Source organism: Mytilus californianus, unplaced genomic scaffold (genome assembly GCF_021869535.1).
Source record: "Mytilus californianus isolate M0D057914Y unplaced genomic scaffold, xbMytCali1.0.p SCAF_14, whole genome shotgun sequence".
Classification (NCBI taxonomy): Eukaryota; Metazoa; Mollusca; class Bivalvia; order Mytilida; family Mytilidae; genus Mytilus; species Mytilus californianus.
The window spans coordinates 5,264,363-5,286,906 of NW_026262626.1; the positions used below are offsets into that span (position 1 = coordinate 5,264,363).

At 33.8% G+C, this 22,544-nt stretch overlaps 1 protein-coding gene across 50 annotated transcripts; it reads left to right on the forward strand.

Moving 5' to 3' along the window:
- Positions 1 to 16: 16 nt before the first annotated feature.
- LOC127724068 (mucin-17-like) lies at positions 17 to 17,781 on the forward strand. Of its 50 annotated transcripts, XM_052230905.1 has the most exons (14): positions 17 to 134; positions 866 to 951; positions 2,479 to 3,023; positions 3,813 to 4,241; positions 4,653 to 4,883; positions 5,082 to 5,114; positions 5,544 to 6,171; positions 7,419 to 7,534; positions 10,852 to 10,910; positions 12,146 to 12,321; positions 13,000 to 13,165; positions 14,171 to 14,359; positions 16,241 to 16,379; positions 17,269 to 17,781. In XM_052230905.1, the coding sequence occupies exons 1-14, from the start codon at positions 97 to 99 to the stop codon at positions 17,284 to 17,286; spliced, it is 2,853 nt and encodes a 950-aa protein (XP_052086865.1). In that variant the 5' UTR covers positions 17 to 96; the 3' UTR covers positions 17,287 to 17,781. The 50 variants fall into 50 exon arrangements, with proteins under 50 accessions (XP_052086865.1, XP_052086822.1, XP_052086827.1 ...); XM_052230862.1 differs by having other exon boundaries at positions 4,653 to 5,873; positions 5,940 to 6,171; XM_052230867.1 differs by having other exon boundaries at positions 4,653 to 5,873; positions 5,973 to 6,171.
- Positions 17,782 to 22,544: the final 4,763 nt, after the last annotated feature.

Below are 22,544 nucleotides of genomic sequence, written 5' to 3' on the forward strand. Positions count from 1 at the left end.
TACTCCGTACCAGTAAAAATTTTGTTGAAATACCTGTCTTATTTAACTACCTGAATAAATCTATCGAGTTTTTAAATTTACCAACTCTGGATCCTGATGTTACTGACCAGACTCGACGTTGAAAAAATTCACAAGTATGTATGAAATATAAACTGGTAATTTCAAATTTATATCTAAAGAAATAAATGCAACTGAATACATGCCATTGGATACTTTTCTTGTCTTAATCGCAATTATGCGAGAAATCCCAACTGGTATTAAAGATAAGTATATACTGTTATATTCGTTTATTTGATAGAGTTATGAAGACATCATTAAACATATGTCAAATTGGATGGTCCGAATAAAAACAAAATCAATCAAATTTATCTTTTGATAAATTATATATTGTTCACATAAATAATAACATCTATTTAATACCATTTAAAACATACAATACCAAGAAGTCTTTTGTTAATATTTTAAAATAGATTTAAATTGACAAAAATAACTAGACTAGAAAATGTGCATATTGCAAGTTTTCCTGGTACATATTATACAGTAAACGCGGAACAAAAAAATCTTATAAAGAACAAAAAGTGGTCGACATATCGAAAAAAAGGAAAAATCCGAAATTAGTAAAGTAATGTCATCACAAATGAAAGGTAGGACAAATAAAAGAAAAAAATAGACGAAAGTACACAATGTAAACTATAAAACTTTACACACGTCTTTATACTTGTATCGACATCGCCGACTTTTAATTCAACACTTGTCACATTCAAACCCTTTATCATTCAAAATATCACCACTAGTCTTATGAATTTAATTTTACGAGATATAACACATAATTAAATACTTATAATGAAAATATAATTTTTTTCAGAACAATGATCTATTCTGATTTATTGGCCATTTCTTCATTGCTTATTTTGAAAGGCATATGTACAGTGAATGCGGATTGTTATACTGGTAAGAATTCTTAGCGCAGTGCAATAATGATAATTACAATAAAAATATAATAAACAAATAAATAAACAAAACAAGCACCTGAATACCTATAACATATCTGTGATAAATTTTGTTACAACTGACTGAACCTTATAGAATAAGGTTTGTTGATTGTTGACACAAACGTTTTTCTTTTTTTCCACAAGATACAGATCGGAAAGGGAGACATTATAATGTCTCCTAAATGCATTAATACGCTAAATTGTACGATTGTTGGTCACTTGTTGTTTGAAAAATTAACTCAAATGAAATACTCAATCGAAGTAAATGAAGCATTAAATAAAGGTCAGAGTGACGTATTTTTGTGGGAGGCTGCTTTACTCCTTAATATGCATCTTTACACCAAGTATTATAATCGTTAGTCACATAGTATCAAAATCATGACTCGGACTAGTCCGAGGTCAATGAATCGTAAAAGACAGTTAGAATTGACCTTTTATATGTGACCGACTGCTTCACTTCCTAAAGATAGTTTCTAGTACTAGTTATATTATAATTGTAAGTCATGTAGTATCTAAGAATGAATTAGGACGTACAACTTGATCAAAGTCAATGAATCATAAAATATTGGTAAGAGAGGACTTCTTCTAATACCATATTGTTATAATCACCTAGTATAGATGCATCTTTGCACAACATTGTTTGATTGTTGGTCACAGAGTATCAGAGAACTAAATATTCGGACAAAAACTAAATGAAGTTTAAAAGTTGATGAAAGCAACTGAACCATAACAAAGTATAACAAAAATACCGATCTCCAAGGTAAATTCAAAAAGGGGAGGTCCATAAAACGGACAAAATCACACGGTATCAACCAACGGAACAAGTGAAAAACAACTGTAATATATATTGTGGGTCATGCGAATTTCATCTAATGGCAAAATGCTAGTCTCTCCGGGATGCATCTGCAAGTAAAATTATGTTACTATGTGCGCTTAGTTTATGAGAACTGGATGTAGCCGCCCAATGCATACACATGCGTACGCTCTCTTGGACACTAGGAGTACCTCAATAGTCACAAAATAGAACTAAGCAAATATTCCAATAAGATACATAACGGCACTTTATAAGTAATTCTAATCGAATGTAAGATGTTGTCGATTTTTGCGTTTACAAACTACCCAGTATGTATAGAAATTACAAAATCCATAATTTCCTACTTGACACCCCTAAAATATGTTTGGTAAAAACATGAAATAGAATATACAAATACATAACGAAATATTGTATGAAGTAATTATAAAAAGATTCTTTTAAATATTAGTTGTTATAGATTTTACGGTGATAAACGTTTTACATCCGGACAAAAAACACACAAATAATAGGTCTCCCCGTGCAGAACATTATAACAAACCAATCGATCAGTTGTAAGGAAATTTTTTATAACATTTGATACTAGTAATGTAATGTTATTTTTGATAAACATAACAAACATTTATGAGCCATCTATACGTCAAACCTTATTGAAACTATGTTTTGGGTTTTCAGTCGCAGATCTTTGTGAAAGCTACTGTCATGTACTAACAACACAAGAAATGACAACAACAGCAGAGATTACAACTACACCAGAGGTAACAACGACTGAATCCACTACTACACCAGAGATAACAACGACTGAAGCTACCACTACACCAGAGATAACAACGACTCAAGCTACCACTACTCCAGATATAACAACGACTAAGGCTACTACTACACCAGAGTTAACAACGACTCAAGCTACCACTACTCCAGATATAACAACGACTAAAGCTACTACTACGCCAGAGATAACAACGACTGAAGCTACCACAACTCCAGATATGACAACGACTCAAGCTACTACTACACCAGAGATAACAACGGCTCAAGCTACTACTACTCCAGATATAACAACAACTGAAGCTACTTCTACACCAGAGATAACAACGACTCAAGCTACAACTACTCCAGAGATAACAACGACTCAAGCTACTACTACTCCAGATATAACAACGACTGAAGCTACTACTACACCAGAGATAACAACGACTGAAGCTACTACTACACCAGAGGTAACAACGACTGAAGCTACTACTACTCCAGATATAACAACGACTGAAGCTACTACAACGCCCGAGATAACGACTAATGTAGCTACTACTACACCAGAGGTAACAACGACTGAAGCTACAACGACACCAGAGATAACAACGACAGAGGCTACTACTACTCCTGAGCTAACAACGATTGAGGCTACTACAACACCAGTTATAACAACGACTGAAGCTACTACTACTTTAAAAGTAACAACTACTGAAACTACTACTACGCCAGAGATAACGACTGAGGCTACTACCACACCAGAGATAACAACGACTGAAGCTACTACCACACCAGAGATAACAACGACTGAGGCAACTACAACACCAGTTATAACAACGACTGAAGCTACTACTACTCCAAAGCTAACAACGACTGAAGCTACTACTACGCCAGAGATAACAACGACTGAGGCTACTACCACACCAGAGATAACAACGACTGAGGCTACTACAACACCAGAGATAACAACGACTGAAGCTACTACCACACCAGAGATAACAACGACTGAGGCAACTACAACACCAGTTATAACAACGACTGAAGCTACTACTACTCCAAAGCTAACAACGACTGAAGCTACTACTACGCCAGAGATAACAACGACTGAGGCTACTACCACACCAGAGATAACAACGACTGAGGCTACTACCACACCAGAGATAACAACGACTGAAGCTACTACCACACCAGAGATAACAACGACTGAAGCAACAACTACACCAGAGATAACAACGACTGAAGCTACTACTACGCCAGAGATAACAACGACTGAAGCTACTACTACACCAGAGATAACAACGACCGAAGCTACTACTACTCCAAAGATAACAACGACTGAGGCCACTACTACGCCAGAGATAACAACGACTGAAGCTACTACTACGCCAGAGATAACAACGACTGAGGCTACTACCACACCAGAGATAACAACGACTGAAGCTACTACCACACCAGAGATAACAACGACTGAAGCAACTACTACACCAGAGATAACAACGACTGAAGCTACTACTACACCAGAGATAACAACGACTGAAGCTACTACTACTCCAAAGATAACAACGACTGAAGCCACTACTACGCCAGAGATAACCACGACTGAAGCTACTACTACACCACAGATAACAACGACTGAAGCAACTACTACACCAGAGATAACAACGACTCAAGCTACCACCACTCCAGAGGTAACAACGACTGATGCTACTACTTCACCAGAGATAACAACGACTGAAGCTACTACTACTCCAAAAGTAACAACGACTGAAGCTACTACTACTCCAGAGATTACAACGACTGAAGCTACTACTACACCAGAGATAACAACGACTCAAGCTACAACGACAGAGGCTACTACCACACCAGAGATAACAACGACTGAAGCTACTTCTACTCCACAGGTAACAACGGATGAAGCTACTACTACTCCAGAGGTAACAACGACTGAAGCAACTACTACACTAGAGATAACAACGACTCAAGCTACCACTACTCCAGAAGTAACAACGACTGAGGCTACTACTACACCAGAGATAACAACGACTGAAGCTACTACTACTCCAAAGGTAACAACGACTGAAGCTACTACTTCTCCACAGGTAACAACGACTGAGGCTACTACTATACCAGAGATAACAACGACTCAAGCTACAACGACACCAGAGATTACAACGACAGAGGCTACTACCACACCCGAGATAACAACGACTGAAGCTACTACTACGCCCGAGATAACAACGACACAAGCTACTACTACTCCTGAGCTAACAACGACTGAAGCTACTACTACACAAGAGATAACAACGACCCAAGCTACTACTACTCCACAGGTAACAACGACTAAAGCTACTACCACACCAGAGATAACAACGGCTGAAGTTACAACGACGCTAAAGATTACAACGATAGAGGCTACTACTACTCCAGAGGTAACAACGACTCAAGCTACCACTACTCCAGAAGTAACAACGACTGAGGCTACTACTACACCAGAGATAACAACGACTGAAGCTACTACTACTCCAAAGGTAACAACGACTGAAGCTACTACTTCTCCACAGGTAACAACGACTGAGGCTACTACTACACCAGAGATAACAACGACTCACTCTACAACGACACCAGAGATTACAACGACAGAGGCTACTACCACACCCGAGATAACTACGACTGAAGCTACTACTACGCCCGAGATAACAACGACACAAGCTACTACTACTCCTGAGCTAACAACGACTGAAGCTACTACTACACAAGAGATAACAACGACCCAAGCTACTACTACTCCACAGGTAACAACGACTAAAGCTACTACCACACCAGAGATAACAACGGCTGAAGTTACAACGACGCTAAAGATTACAACGATAGAGGCTACTACTACTCCAGAGGTAACAACGACTGAGGCTACTACCACACCAGAGAAAAAAACGCCTGAAGCTACTACTACTCCACAGATAACAACGACTGAAGCTACTACTACTCCAAAGGTAACAACGACTGAAGCTACTACTACACCAGAGATAACAACGACAGAAGCAACGACTACGCAAGAGATAACAACGACTGAAGCTACAACTACTCCAGTGATAACAACGACTGAAGCTACTTCTACTCCAGAGATAACAACGACTGAAGCTACTACTACACCAGAGGTAACAACGACAGAAGCTACTTCTACTCCAGACATAACAACGACTGAAGCTACTACTACACCAGAGATAACGACGACTGAAGCTACTACTACTCCAGAGAAAACAACGACTGAAGCTACTACTACACCAGAAATAACAACGACTGAAGCTACTACTACACCAGAGGTAACAACTACTCAAGCTACCACAACTCCAGATATAACAACGACTGAAGCTACTACTACTCCAGAGATAACAACGACTGAAGCTACAACTACACCACAGATAACAACGACTGAAGCTACTACCACAATGGCTGTTACAACAACGGTCATGACAACAACGCCAACAACAACGCCATCAGAGAAGTTTATATGTGAATATTATTGTTATACAGTGGGAGGTTGGTGTAATATTTCTGTGTCAACACCACTATCCTATGCAGCCAACATAGCAAAGTATGATAATCAGGAACTACTGCTTGGTAAGCTTTTCAGTTATACATTATTTTACATATGAGGACGGTTTTCCATGATGGAAAGTCTAAGCAAAAGCTTTATGTTGTCCTTTTCAATATACATGTATCAAGTACCTTTCCATTTTATAAGCAATTAATAATCATGGCAACATAAAGGCCCAATGAATTATTAAGTAGTAGTAATAGTTTTTTTCTCATATGGATCTTGGACATCAATAACAATGATTGTAGTCCAAAAGTAAATTCATATTGTTATGTTGTCTTTTCAATATATTAGGTATCTTTAAAGTTTTATAAGCAATTGATCATTATGGCAGCATAAAGACCCCATTAAATTATTAAGAACTTGTTATAGTTGTTTTTTTTGTTTTTTGTTTTTTTTTTTGCATATGGATCTTGGACAACCATAACAATGATTGTAGTGCAAAAGTGAATTCATATTTTCTATATATTGCAATACTCGTTATTTGCTATAAACTGTTCATAGATTTATTTTTGTTGGTACCAATTTTGGTGGATTTACGAAAATATAATTTTCTAAGATACTTAATTTCCTGGTGTTAACAGATTTTTTCACACAAGTTTATTGGATAATGTTATATTGTTAAACATTAAAATTATTGGTTTAACTATGCACAAGAAATCCATATTTGAACCTAATGAATAATTATGAATTTACAATACCTAAAATGTAAAAAGTATTGCTTTAAATTATAAATAAAATTTCAATATCACTTATTCCAAATTTAGATAATATTTGAATATATGTTTGCTATATTAAACTTCAATCGGTAGCTACTTTGGAAACATAGGGTGAAAACTTATTTCAGAATAAATAAATAGATAAAAAAGTTAATAGGTGAAGCAGTAAATAGTATGATAGAATAAAATGTATTCAGATTTTTTAAAACAGAAGGAATATGATGCCAAATACTGAATTATAACTTGGAACAACCGGCAAAGAAAGTTATTACTGTACCAAGTAAATTAAAAGATAACTCCTTTGGCTGATGAAGAGCAGTCACACCCACCTAAGTAATCACAAATAGATATTATTCGCTTAGATAAAAATACTGTTTTTCAGTTATATTTTGGTCTATACAGGAATTATCAATGGATTTGACCCTCTTTCAAAAATACTGAGACGCCCATCAGCATTCAGGTTTCAGAAGTGTCTCAATGATTAAAACAGATCGAATGATATGTAAGTGCAACTGTTGTCATAATCTTACAGTACTATGGTTCTTTTTCAGATTCAGCATATTTTACCATTAAATTGACGATATCTTTATGTATTCAATGGACAAACGATTACTACTATCCTCATACTGATGCGTACCAGACCATTAGTAAACACATAAGCGAAGAGGTAAGAATCTAAATTAAGATGATACAGAACACCTAAGGGAGTTAACCCTTTAAAAATCTGATGAACGTTTAAATCACATACTAGTAGTAAAGAGAAATCAAGATTCTCAATGATCAAAACTAGTGTTTTCAAACTGCTATATATCCGTGAAATTATTCTTGTAAATTGTGTGGTTCAAATTTATTGAAATGTTTATATTTTTTGTCAACAGGTCAAAGTAAATTTTTTGTCAATTTTTTATGAAAATTAAACGAGCCAAATATTTTTTAGTCAAAGTGTTGGGTACCACCTTAAATACTTAACAATATTTCCTGTCAACCAACTTACTTATTAGAAAGGAAAGAAATCAGTTAATTTATCTGAACTTACCTAGCACCAACTATTTCTTTGTTATGTCTCAGATATAATGGCTACAGCTGACGTAGGATTATCCCTGTCATACAATTAATTTATTCGTTGACGTCACAAACCAGGAAAAAAGGGCGCATTTGTGTAATTTCAAAATATGTGTTACAGTATACTATATAATTTTCTGTTTGAAAGGAAAATATAACTACATGTATTGTGTCACACAAATTTGTTTAATGTTTAAACAATCCTTTATAATTGTGATTGTTATGTTTATTTTGACTATACCTCTACCCTATAACCGGCTATCGATACAGCAGATGCAAAAGGTAAAAGTCATCAAAGTTATCAGTCGTATGATTTGGTACGCAAGACGCTCGTTTCGTCTACATAAGACTTGTCCGTGGCACTCAAATCAGGATATTTGAATAGCCAAATCAAATACGAGGTTGAAGAACACGGCAAAGCAATCCATTCCTGGGGGTAGAAAAACGTTTCGAATAATTCTTCCATTTAAAATTTACGGAAAATGAATAAATCAATGGTATTTCATGTACTAATCACAAAAGTGGGGATGGTGATACCATGGTGGACTAAACGTCCACCGGCAATGCCATACAAAGATCAAAATCTGCTGTATACGAATGCGAATCCATTTCATTACAATGGCAATTGGAAAATTGGAAAGAAATCGGTTGTACACTATAGCAAAAAAAATTGTGTAATAGCGATCGGGAACATATAGGGTTATGTCCCACCGGGGACGAAGAGAAAAGGTAGGTAGGATTGGGAACACTTATCTCAGTATCTGCTGTACCGATCTCTGATAATAGAGTGTATTGACGCTTTCTTGTATTTGTTACCTAAAAATTTTCATTTAATAATTTAAAGATGACAACAAGTTAAAACAGGTATTTGCTAAGTTGTTTCTGCCAGATAACTGGTAGGTTTTGGAATAATGTTGAGATTTAGATGCATTCACATCAATCCTAAGGGGCTAACATCATATTTTTAGATTATGGTTAAACTGATAACATATGTCCAAAAGCTAAATCCGAAAGGTTCAGGCGAAAATAAAAAAGACAATTGTTAATCAGAGAGGATTATTTAGCTTTTAGACAAATTCGATGCATTTATACAAAAATTTGAAAATAAAGTTGTTTTTTTTTAAGAACATTTCCCTTTTTAAACCGACAAGGGATTACTGATAATCCTTTTATTTTCATATAGGCGATATATTTTCATGAAAGATTGTCCTTTCATGGAAATATTACAAGATTAACAGTTTAAGAAACAATGTATCGATGCATTTTCTGTGAAAGAATTGAAAGTAAGACAGTATGCATGTATATTTCAAATTGCACAGTTTAACAGACAACTGTAAAAAAAATGTGTAATTGTGGTTTCTCAATAACTTTAGTTAAAATGTGATAACCGCCATTACTCTATGCATGCAACTCAAATTCCCTATCTAAATCTATCTTAACATTCCTTCGTCCCTCTCATATATCTTACTATCATCTTTTTGTGACGTTTAAAATCCTTTATGTTTGAGTGTTTTGTGCCTTCATGTATTTTCAGTTGCGTTTTCTTTTGTGGTGTACACATTCTTGTAAGTTGTATGTGTGTGACATTTAACATTCACGTTGATTTTTTAAAATATCTTTTACAATAGTAGTGTTTAGTGTTTCATTACATAATGACGACAGAACGATAAGCGGACACATTGTGAAAATCGATGCTCTCTCAATTAAGCATCGTAAAAACGAACACATAACCTATTACCTTAATTCTTCCATGCTCAGACTAGGTTTGGTTTTGATAATCGTTCTTTTTAATAGTGGGAAGTTATGTTGTATCTTTTGAAGGGATATGGTTTATCTACATCCTTTTTATTGGGTCATGGTATATACTTATTTAACATTGATTGATTGATTGATTGATTGATTGATTGATTGATTGATTTTTGGTGTTAAATTTTACTTTCAGCAGAAATGACTACAGTTTTGATTAGTGGAGAAAGCCGCAGTACTGTATTTGTTTAAGCATATATAAAGTTCAATTAGCGTTGGTGCGATTATTCGCCATAGCGAACTACAATAATCATAAAATTTAGGTAAAGTAGTTTACTGAAGTTTAAATCTCATCGAACAATTAGGAAGATACAAATAAAAGTCAGTTTTCGCTAAATACTTTTTGTCCACTATTAGCATGATGGTGTATTTTTTTTTCTGTCAATATGGTTATAATAGAATTATCCTTGTCATATGAATTTTTAAAACCACGTTTAGTAATAAATAATGCAAAACTTCAAAGATACAGTAATAACCCCCTCTTCAGAGTTATGTTGTTTAACCCAAGTTATAACATGCAATCATCATGAAAAAAATCATTTTTTGAAAAACTGAAATCATTAACAAAATCATGTGAAGGACCACTTGCTACCAATTTTTGAGTTTAAGTTACCAAAACCAGATTAAAAATTTTGTCATTTCCGTAGTTGTTACAAGAAATGATATATTAGACAAAAGATGAAATAACAAATCCGTAAAGTGTTGTAAAATACCAGTTGATACTAATATTTGATAAAACATTTTTTTTATTCTCATTGCATTCTATTTCACTGAAAACAAGACAAAATAGTAAAAAGTAATTCTTTATTCTGCTTGATTTGAAAATTAGTGAACATTTTCCATAAATGCCGTAAAGGTTAATTGCTTCTTAATCTAAGAAGATTAAGTTGGTTTTTCGACAGTGACCATTGTTGACATTGGTCGTATATTTAAGTGATGCTGCAGGCTCGGTAGAACTTCTAGTTAAAAGCTGATCAGGCTTGCTGTAAAAGTAAAATATAGTGCAAATCCAGTCACTTCAACTTGACACTAAGAAAATTTTAAAGATAAGCGTAAGATGTTTAAACTTTTTTTTGTCAATTCAAGTAGAGTTTAATATAATTTGGATATTTTCAGTTGCTGGTACTATACAAGCATATGCCAGGATTTATGTCATTATTAATTGTAAGGTACATGTAAGTATCAGTCCATATTAGTACTCTATTTTCTGATGCCTGTATAAAATGACTGTTTCTTTGTATATCATGATTAATGGAGGTTTGATTCTTGATAAAAGACTGCCGTGCTGATTTCTTTCGGCCATTGTTTTCATTGTCCAGTGGGTGGATATATTAATTTTTGCAATAAATTTGATAAAGTCATGTAACAACCAATGCACAATTTCGTTAGGTTCCACTTCTGAAGTCCTATGCAGTATTCAAAGTTAATCTTATAAGCTCTATTAGTGCATGTACAAACAAATAACTAAAGATATCAGGCTTATAATTTGGTACGCCAGGCGTGCGTTTCGTCTACAAAAAACTCATGAGTGGTGCTTGCATCAAAGCAGTTGGAAGGCCAAATATAAAGTAGAAGAGCGTTTATAAAAAAAACGAATATTTCGAACAAAATGAATCAGATAAAGGCGTCAGTAGTTTACCAATGTTCAAATGTCGTTTATCGATTAGGAAGAGATTGAGTCAAAATGCCTCAATCGGGAATAGGAAACAATTGGTAAAAAAACCAGATCAGACGATTTTATTGGTTTCTACAGATACGGCTAAGGCAATCTATGCCTAAGGGTAGAAAACCCTTAGTGTCTCGAATCATTCAACATTTTATAAACAGTAAAACTAATCTAAGTAACTAATGATGTTTTGTTTGTAATATTTTCTTATCCATGCATGCAAGCATAATATAATCATATCAGCACTACGAGAAAGGACCATCTTCTGGTAATGTTGACTGTTTGTGTCATAAGTTTCTAGACCTGGTATAAAATTAGAAATGAACAGAAAAGAAAAGAAAGAAATAATAGAAGATGAGATTTTTCTAGCGGTTTTGTTAACGCTTGGATTTTACAGTAAAAACAAATTACAACAATTGAAAGAAGTTTAACGATTATTCTTATAACATTCATAATTTGATACACACTTTTATTAAGAACATATGACTAATAACATACGTCCTTTCTTTTATCTATAAATCTAAATGTAGAATTAAAGTGTATTTTTTCCATTTATTATTCAACTTCTGCTTCTAAAACACATATTTTTTCCTCTCCTTATAATAATAAAAACCAAGGCAGAAACGACTTTACAAAATATTGCTGAACTGGCAGTATGTCCGAAACGATTGTGGCCTAACTGGTAGTATGGCCGAAACGTCTTGCAGCGTTGATATATTGACATAAATGTATTGTCTGTTTCAGACAAGGCAGTGTCGTTGTGGACTATCGAATTAAGGTATCGGCTTCTGTTGACAGCGAAAAGGTTTTTGCTTATTTACTTGAGAAGAAGGCTACACTACAGAATTCTGTAATTTTTAGAGGTTATAATTTAACAGATGATTACCTAAAGGACCATGGGAACTATTTTCTTCGAAGTGGTAAATATGTTGTTTGTGTCATGAAGTCACTGAATTTTTTGTGTTTTTTTAAATCATTTTGTTTAAAAAACAATTAAATTTTATTTGGGTGCTTCAAGACCGAGCCCGAAAGACCCAATGTGGGCTTATGCCATCACTTGGCGTCCGTCGTCGTCCATCGTCTGTCGTCGTCGTCCGTCGTCTGTCGTCGTCGTCTGTGTGGAGAGTTGTCTCTTTGTCTGTAATACCACATCTTCTTATTTTTATATTCAATAAAATGTATCTTAATATCTTTAATCTCAAGAGAAATACAACAATATGATCAAATGTTAATTTAAAATTATTCTAAATAAGAACCAGTTTAAATTTTTTTGTGGTTTTTTGTCATTTATCACTACTGTCAGTGACTGTGGAAGCAGGTTTGAACATTTGTATTTGTGTTACATTCAACAAATGAGTTTGTAGTATAATGTTTTTAAATTTGTGTTAATTATGTTGATTTTAAAATTTCCAAAAATCAATATTTGAATTTTGAATCTTCGTTATTTTCATGACCATTCAAACTTTTTGAAAAAAGAATGGTTGGATGTTAAAATGTCTTTTAAGTATATACTTGCATTATAGATCTATTTTTAATCAAATACTTCATAAAATAGATGGATTTTTTAAAGATCACTAGTTCTATTTATATCATTTCAGCAAAAACAACGCTTGAAAATAAATGTTCTGCCACTGGCATCTGTCCGACAGGGTATGTTTGCAAAAAATCACTTGGATCATCTTTAATTTGTGAACATAAATGTAATAATCATTTATGCCTCAATGGTGGAATATGTTATTTGAATGAAAGCAGTGTATTTTGCAAGTAAGCTTAAAACACATGTTATGAAAATGCAATTACACTTCTAACATGTCTAAGAATAAACGTGTCTGCTTTCTTATATTTCACTTTTTATTATTAAGGTTAATTTCATATTTTTTTATCGTACTGCAATTTTGAGCAAAAATCTGCTTCAACAAACAAAATCTAGTCTTTAGGTAGGTCAAGTTTTATTTATCAATAATTTATTTTTAAATTATTCAGGCACGATTATCTTAACAAAACGTATTCCGTGTTGTTGCTTAAATGTTCGATTCTAATCATTTTCCCACAGTTTTAGGGATTACGAGGGTCTATTTTGTAGGCTCCTTATCTTTCTTAACGTTTTCATAATGCCTTATGTCTTATTACATCACAACGTTAGTTCTCTCTTAATATTGATACCATTTAAATACATCTACAAGTACGACTTTTTTCGAACCAAAATCCGTGTTGTCATTTCTATTAAATATATCGAAACAATTGTAAATGTTATGAACAACGTTGAATTGGTTCTGAAATATGCCAATGACAATTGATTTTCGGAAATTATCAGTTTTTAGGTTTGTAATACTGTGGATTCATTAATATTCGTTGGATACCAGTTTTCGTGGATTTCGTGGGTACAGGGGAACCACGAATTTAAATATACAACGAATTGCAAACTTTCTAAAGGAATATATTTAAGAATTTGCAAAAAACCACGAAATTAAATATCCACGAATATACAAGTTTTCCTCAAACACGAAAATTGGTACCCACGAAAATAAATGAATCCACAGTAATAGATTGCAAAAAAAAAGGAGCAAAGTTGTGTCTTATACGAAATGTATGTACATGTCACTGCTTCTGAAGATGTTCTCAAATATTGAGTTAATTCCTTTCCTTGATTGAGTTTATCAATAAGTTGACATTTGCAACTTCTTTGAAATATAAATATTAATATAAAATAGAAGATGGTCCCCTCTTGTGTCCATAATGTATATACAAGTATTCCATTATTTATTCCAGTTGCGCGGAGAATGAAAAATATATCTATAGTGGAAGTAATTGCGAGTTAGTAAATAACAAACAAGTAGAAGTTAAGAATGACGAACCATTGATAATTGGAGTTTCGGTCTCTGCTGGAATTATCCTTATTGTCCTTTTGATTTGTCTTGGATTCTGCTCTTATAAACGATACAGCAGAAAATACAGCGTGTAAGTGTCTATTATTTCATTACCACAAGGTTTATACTACGTATTGAAAATATATCATTGTATATATTTATATATTGTTTCAACATTGTTTGAATATTCGTATTACTTTTATCCTTTCTAAAATATGAAATATATTTATTTAACATTGTTTCTTTTTTACCCAACTGTGTACAGAATTTAAGAAAAGAAGCTTAGCATATCAAGATATTATTTTACATATATAGGTGTTACTGGTTTATTCTCCAATTGACGTTTTCTTTACTCACATAGATTACCTTAGCTGTATTTGGCAAAACTTTTAGGAATTTTGGGTCCTCTTTGCTCTTCAACTTCGTACTTTATTTGGCCTTTTCAACTTTTAAAATTCGAGCGTCGCTTATGAGTCTTCTGTAGACAAAACGCGCGTCTAGCGTATAAAATTTCAATCCTGGTATCTATGATGAGTTTATATATACCAGATTCTACCACGGGTGACTCGGTGATTAAGATCTACAAACAACAAATTGCAAGAGATTTCTGTTACTACAAAGATTTTGATACCTGTCAAAATACAATTTTTCTTGCGGAGATCATTGTTTGTACAATAACCTAAAAAAAAGCTATGAAACCTTGAAAATGTCCTGTCACTTAATCACATATATACAATAAGAGTATCTATTTGGCTGCATGCTTCGGAAAATGTCTGTACCAAGTCAGGAATATGGCAGTTGATTTTGTTTTCACTTGTTCCGTTGATTTATAGCGTTTGGTTTTGTCAGTTTGTATTGTCTTCCCCTTTTTGAATTTGCCTTGGAGTTCGGTATTTTTTTTTGTGAACATTTTTAACCTTGTCTAAATGAAACACCACTATTCTAAAACCAAGATGAGTAGAAAATATGGCATGGTCGTTGACACCAAACTGTATTCAGCACATTGAGGTACTTAAGTTGCAACAAACTTTATCTTAATTGCTTTTCAATCTTCAAATGAATGGTTGTCAAAAAAGTGCAATACAAACTAAGGTATAAAAAAACACTGAGGGAATTTCATTTACTCTATACCGGGTGCCTCGACATGGTTAGCGTTTCCTTCTATGCATGCAGTACCCGCCATGCAAATCCACACTCAGTCGAAATATAAAAATCGGGAATAGGACCCCATTGATAATTTGATTGATCAGACAATTCTTCTGTTATCTACAGAACTAGGATCATACCGGCCAACCAATTCGTGATGGTGACCGTAACAACTGTGCTCAGTCGATTTAATTTGTTTTTCTTCATAACTCTCTTTGGGTAGTTTTATGTCAGGAGATCACCGTTGATGTGAACATGCACAAGCTCCACAATTCTAAATGAACAAACGACACTTTTCCAATAAATCAACGAATCAGCCGAGTTATTCTCAAATTTTATCTGTTGTTTGTAAAATACTTAATTATCTTGTAAATTGAAAACAACATCTATAAAGACATGCCAATTATTTTAATATGGTTAGTTTACAAGGTTTTGTGAGTATTATCATTTTACTTTTAAAACAAACTTTCAAAGTAGAACTCCATTGTATGTATAGATTTATTTTTTATACCGTTATTGGCTTTGATATCTACAACATTGCGCTTTTACTGTATCACAATCATAATACTATGATCTGAATTTTAACACGGTAAAGGGTAAAACCCAGATAGATTATCTCCTTTTGGTTGAGATAAACTGACGTTTAAAGGCTACGTACAAGTATCTATTGTCAATGTTATGTACCAAGATGGTCACTTCGAACTGTAATTGAAGTGGTATGAACTTGTAAAATTGTAGTATACTGTATTAAACGTCTGTGAGATACTGATAATAATACTAGAAATTAAAACCTATGGTCAAAAATTACCGATTATAATCTTTTCAGATATGAAAAGGACGAAGAAAGTATTAACGTTTACCACCGCGACACAAAACTGCAGCTAGGGGATGTTGATAATGATGGTTATGAAGACCTTGGTGATCTAGGAGAAAGATTCCAGAACACAGAGTCCTTTGGCTATCTGGTGAGTATTATACCCACTCCATTTGAACTCTGGTGGAAAGTTGTCCCATTCGCAATCATACCACATTTCAATATACAACTTATCATAATGAAATTACCATGTTTATCTTAAGACACCCTTTGGGGCTAATTTTGGACATTAGTTTACATTTTGAAATCCCTTCTAGAGCGAAATTAACATTTATTTACACATTGGTTAGAAAATGCACGGTCTGATCCAACAACAAACCGACAACTTCGGTACAATATTAATAAGTAATTAACACAAATTTGTATGAAGGAGGGACGAAAGATACCAGAGGGACAGTCAAACTCTTGTATGAAATGGTTTATTTATATTTTTCTTACTGAATTGTATCTAATAATCTGCTTACAAAACAAATTTTTGGGTTGCTGGGAAACTTATTTATTGATAATAGTTATTAAGGGGCAGCTTTCATGGCCAATTAGGACATGCAACATTAGCTATCTCGTAAATCTTACTTTGTGAGATATTAACGAGAGAAAAACAAAATAACAATATTTTAGTAGCGATATTAAGATATTACTAAGAAACCAATTGATCATTTAAAGCTTGCATACATTATAAACTTACTTATAAGTTAGGTCGTTAGTTTTCTCAATTGAATTATTTCGCATTGTTCATGTCGGGGCCTTTTATAGCCGACTATACGGTTTTTCTCCTTGTTGAAGGCCGTACGGTTGCATATAATTGCTTCCATCTACTTCATTTGAACTTTGGGATTGGAAATCATACCACATCTCCTTATTTTTATTTAAGCTGGTCGAAGAAGCATTATTCTATTCAGAATAATAACCCATGTGACTTGCCAGACGAATAAACATGTTTGCAATTAGTTGAATGAAACTTAAATGTATTTCTATTACAGGAAATTACTCATCTATAGTACAGATAACACCACGGAAAATCCAAAAAAACTCCACAAGTATGAATGTGACAGAAACTGGTACATTGTTTTAAGTTATCGGTTTATGATGCATTTCAAGAATTGTCTTCGTATTAAAGGAAAGATAATCTGAATGAAAAATGAAAGAAACAAAGTTTTGATGTAATCGCCAAGAAGAGGTGATAATGCTCGTGAGTAGCGAAGCATTCATTTGATGTTCACTGAAATGATAGATGAAAGGGAAAGCATCTTAAATCATGAAATATTGTATCAGGCCTTTATAATGTTTTTTTTTCAGGGAAAGTATTATAATATTATCGATGTATATAACGAAATGAATTAAACAGCAAGTCTGAAAACTTTGAACTTATGTTTTAATATCATTGCTGTTTTTATTTATATTTATATATTGTTATTAATAAAAAAAAAAAAGGTCTGTCATTTTCAGTTATAACTCATAAAACTTTAAATAAAAAAGAAAATGTATGCAACTTATTTGCGATTATTATTAAGAATATCATGTTTGGTGCTAGTCTTTGTGCATATCAGTAAGTCTAATTAAGTATTAATTTTGCAAGTTATGTGTCAACTAAAATTGTCATCCTTATGACCAAGTGTTCCCTTGTATTGACTTCCTTTTTACTACTATTGTTTGGTTTATTACTCTTCTTACCTTCGATTTCTTTAGTATTGAGTACCACTGACAAAACATGGATTTTAGAAATGCTCCTATGATGCAAAAAACATAGGTATAAATTGCTAAAGCGCGAACGATAGAAAAGTAATTATTCTTATGATTATGTTTACGTCGGTAACAATACTTAATTAAACTATTTTATAACCACGATCGTACATTAAAAATATATCAAAGAAGATTATTTGACATATATACATATGATATAAGTAATAATTAATCTTGTTTATAATTGTCATCATGCAAAATCATGGCATTTTCTCGGTAAACAAAAAAGGCGTTTATTCAACTTTTACAAATTGTGGGAATTGTTACATGAGAGAAGTCGAAGGTTTCAATTCAAAAGAAATAATAGTATAAAAGGCTGAAATATGTAGACATGCCTGCGTTTTATAATTCTAAATTAAAATGTCCGACTTTAACAATTTTTTTCAGATCTACAAATTTGTACTTGGAAGATGCAAATAATTATATATTTAGAGAACAGTGGCTTACTATTTTGATCTGAGCGTCACTGATGAGTCTTATGTAGACGAAACGCGCGTCTGGCGTATTAAATTATAATCCTGGTACCTTTGATAACTAATTACCGATGTTCATATCTCATAAATCGATTGAGAAGATACAAAAATCAAGGTCACAAACAAAAACGAATGGAATTACAGTAACTCTAAGAGGGGCTATATCGGTGCGACGATAGGGTACTAAGCGTCCTCTACATCGCCATGCGAACCCACACACGGTAAAAAAAATTACAATCGGGAATAGGACACAATCGGTTAAAATATTGATAAGACGACTATACTGGTATTCTGGTATCTTAAGATCCCAAAAACATGTCGCTAGTAAGCTGAGACACTGACAAATCGCATCGGTCAACCAATTCGTGATGGTGATCCAATAACTTAAGAAGTGTCGACTTCAGTCGTTCTTCCTCATAATTTTGTTGGAGCAATGTTTGTGAAAGGAGCACATTCCTCTTAATAAATTCCGCATATTGTGAACATGTAAGAGCGTAACGTATTAGTTGAGATATGTTAACGCCATATGATGGTGCAGAGGATATATGTTACTGCTGAGAAATGGGAAAGTTAACAATAGGAAAGTTGATTTCAACATGTTTGTCATAGATTCTTGTTTGAAGACGTCCATCTGTGGCAACATCGAAGACAAGTTCACAATGTATATACTCACTCACATAAATATGGGTTATTAAGTTTACTGTACACTCGTAAACTTGCAGTTTCATATTCAATAAGCGTTAAAAACTTTTAAAACAGTCAATAATTGACTTTTATAATCACAATTTTGAACGTTCAATACGGCTATTATTCATTTGAGCTAAATACAGTTGTTAAAATATATCAAAACGCTATTTACTAAAAATTTCGTATTTAAAAGCGCCAAAAATGGATGATTGAATGTGTAAATTTATCTGTACAATTAACCGTTACCTAGATGAACACATGTCAAATTACATATGTAACATTTAAGTAAAGTTCAGAAAGTAACACACACAATAGTTATCAGAACGGTACGTCTAGTAATTGTCAGAATGAAGCACAGGGTTAAGTTTAGAAAGTAACACACAGTAATGTTTCGAACATGGCAAACAGTATTAATGTTCTTGAAAAATACAATCAACTGTTGTCCTTGAAGACAAAAGTAGGTGTTTGCGTCTAGAAAAAATGGCAGAAATTGATGAAATGGCTGAGCTAGTGTAAACAGTTTAAACTGGTTTTCCCCCATGTATTGCAATAAAAATGGAAGGCTTTATAATGTTTGATTATCTAGTGCATTTGTAGATACTAACTTAGTTGTATCTATAACTTCTACTGTTGAAAATGAAAATACAATGTAAGCTTGTGTCTTTAATAGTTGGTGCGTCTTTAAGCGAAATAGAAAATTCTGTGGTTGTGCCTATTGTAGTTGTCTTTGGCAACATACTTGTGTTTTGTTCAGTAGTTATAGAGGGTGCTACATTTTGTCACTGTAATTGAAAATATTTTGGTTGCATGATCTTTCGCAGTGAACGTTGTCAAAGCATCAAATTTAAGATTTGTTCAGACCTTGTAGTGAGCTAACACTGAAAGTTTTTTTTTTTTCGAGTTATGAGTTGAGTTGATTTAATTCTGTCTTTCGTTGTAGTAGCTCCACGTTTTTTTGCAAATGGTTGTGTGGTTGTTGAAAATTCGATTGACGTTTGATCCGAAGAATTAGTGACAGTCTGGGTTGTAGTTATGTCTGTTGTCAAGAAGAGGCGAAAGATACCAATTGAAAGGGAAATTCACACTCATAAGTAGAAAATAAACTGACAACACCATAGCTAAAAAAGGAAAAAGACCAACAGACAAACAGACAAACAACAGTACACAAAACACATCATAGAAAACTAAAGACTGGGCAACACGAACCCCACCAAAAACTGGGGGTGATATCAGGTGCTGTGGAAGGGTAAGCTGATCCTGCTCCATATGTGGCACGCGCCGTGTTGCTCATGTTTGTACAAACCCGGTAATAAGTCTAATTCGATAGGTCACATTCGGGGAAAAGGGGGTGGCATTGTAGTTACGACAATTGGAATATATCCACTGTCATCTGCAAAACGGATATTCCATAACTGTCAACCAACTAGTGATGGCGTCCGTAAAATTTACGAAGTGATGATTTCAACTTCACTCCTTTGAACTCTTGGTTTAATAACTATGTTGACGCATATTCATGTTCATTCCACTGCATTTTGCAATTGAATTAATTACTGTTGCATAGTTTTGCCATTTTCCGTTTTGTTGATGTTAAGTAGTATGATCAATAACTGCAGAAGCTGCTTATATTTAGTATTTATGACATATGTGGTTGTTTAAAAAATTTTAGTGGTATTTTCATTTGCATTTGTTAGGTCGATATTACTGTGTCCCTCCCACCACCACCACCACCACCAATAGAGCTTTATATTCGTTAATTAAGTCCATTGTGACGGTGTAGTGTTGAAAAAAGAAAAAAACAAAAATTCCGAACGGAAAGTCATTTATAAAATGGCAAAATCAAAAGCTCAAACATCAAACGAATGGAAAACAACTGTCATATTCCTGACTTGGCACAGGCATTTCCTTATGTAGAAAATGGTAGATTAAACCTGGTTTTTATAGCTAGCTAAACCTCTAACTTGTATGACATATATGACAGTCGCATAGAATTCCATTATGGATTCTGTTGTTGCAGTAGGAATGTCGTTGGTGGTAAAAACTTGTTTAGATGTAGTTTTCAGTTCAGTAAACGTTGCTTGTTCAGCATTTGAAGTTATAGCTTACGTAATTGTTGTTTACTCTTAAAAAAAGTCAGAGTTGGTAGTAATAACTCATGCTGTTGTGTTTATGAGTATTGTCGTTACTTAGAAATTTCAGACGTATCACGTGAACTTTGCTGGAACTGTATTACCAAGTATGCAATTAACGCCAATCATGATGTAGTGACCGTTCACGCCACAGTCCCATCCTTCTATCCTAGTTAATGATATCACTTAGTGCGACTTATATCCGGAGATTTACTGTCATGAACAACAAGACGAGTTCCACCTGTTGCTAAAGGAACGGTTTACCCCTCGTATGCACCCTGGTTAATCCCAAATTGTTAGTGGGTTTGTTTTTGCTCACTCTTAAATTCTTTTAAATAGACTGGTGTGAAAGGGTCTGTTATAGAATCATTTGGCCCTTTTATTGCCAACAGTTCTTGAAATAAATTGCATATCTCATAACAAATAATCATTGCTCAATCTTCAGTTTTCTGTATAGGTTTTTTGCCACTAGCATTTATAAACGCAAGGTCAATTTCACTGTTGTTGGACGTTTCGTTCCCGATGGTACCACACTACTCCTCTGTTGACATCAAATATTCTGATATGGTCATTTTTCTGTAATTAAACTGCTTACCCAGACTTTGCATACATTTTTGGTTTTCATTGTCCTTCAACTTCTTATTTGGTTCGGACTTTGAACTGTTTTGATCAAAGCGCCACTGATGAGTCTAATGTAGACGAAACGCTCGTCTAGCTTAGCACATTAAAAGTCTGGTATATTTTAATAGTATTTACAACCACTATGTTCATGCAACTGCTGGTTGACGTTTTTGTTCCGTAGGTATCAAAACCTAGTACTCGGCACTTCTGTGCTACCATGAAATATCGTGTACACGATAATTATCTGTAAGTTTATTTTTATAAAATCTTAAATTATTCGAAACACTAAAACTTTTCACCTCAAGGGATAATTAGCCAAAGACAGATTTTTCATAATTATGGGGAATTATTGGTTTTCATCGTTCTAAAATTTCGTATTCTATTGGGCTTTCAGACTATTTTGATTTGAGCGCCGCTAATAAGTATTATGTGACGAATTGCAAATCTTCGGTGAGTTTATTAAGTGATGCCATTTGCAAACGTTATAGACATTTTGGTAGTGGAAGTCTGTTAACTGTTGATGTAGTAAAATTATTTGTGATGGTCTTGAAGTGATTGCGTTTGTTGCTGTTGGAAATGCGTATGTTCTATCATCATGTGCAGGAGCCA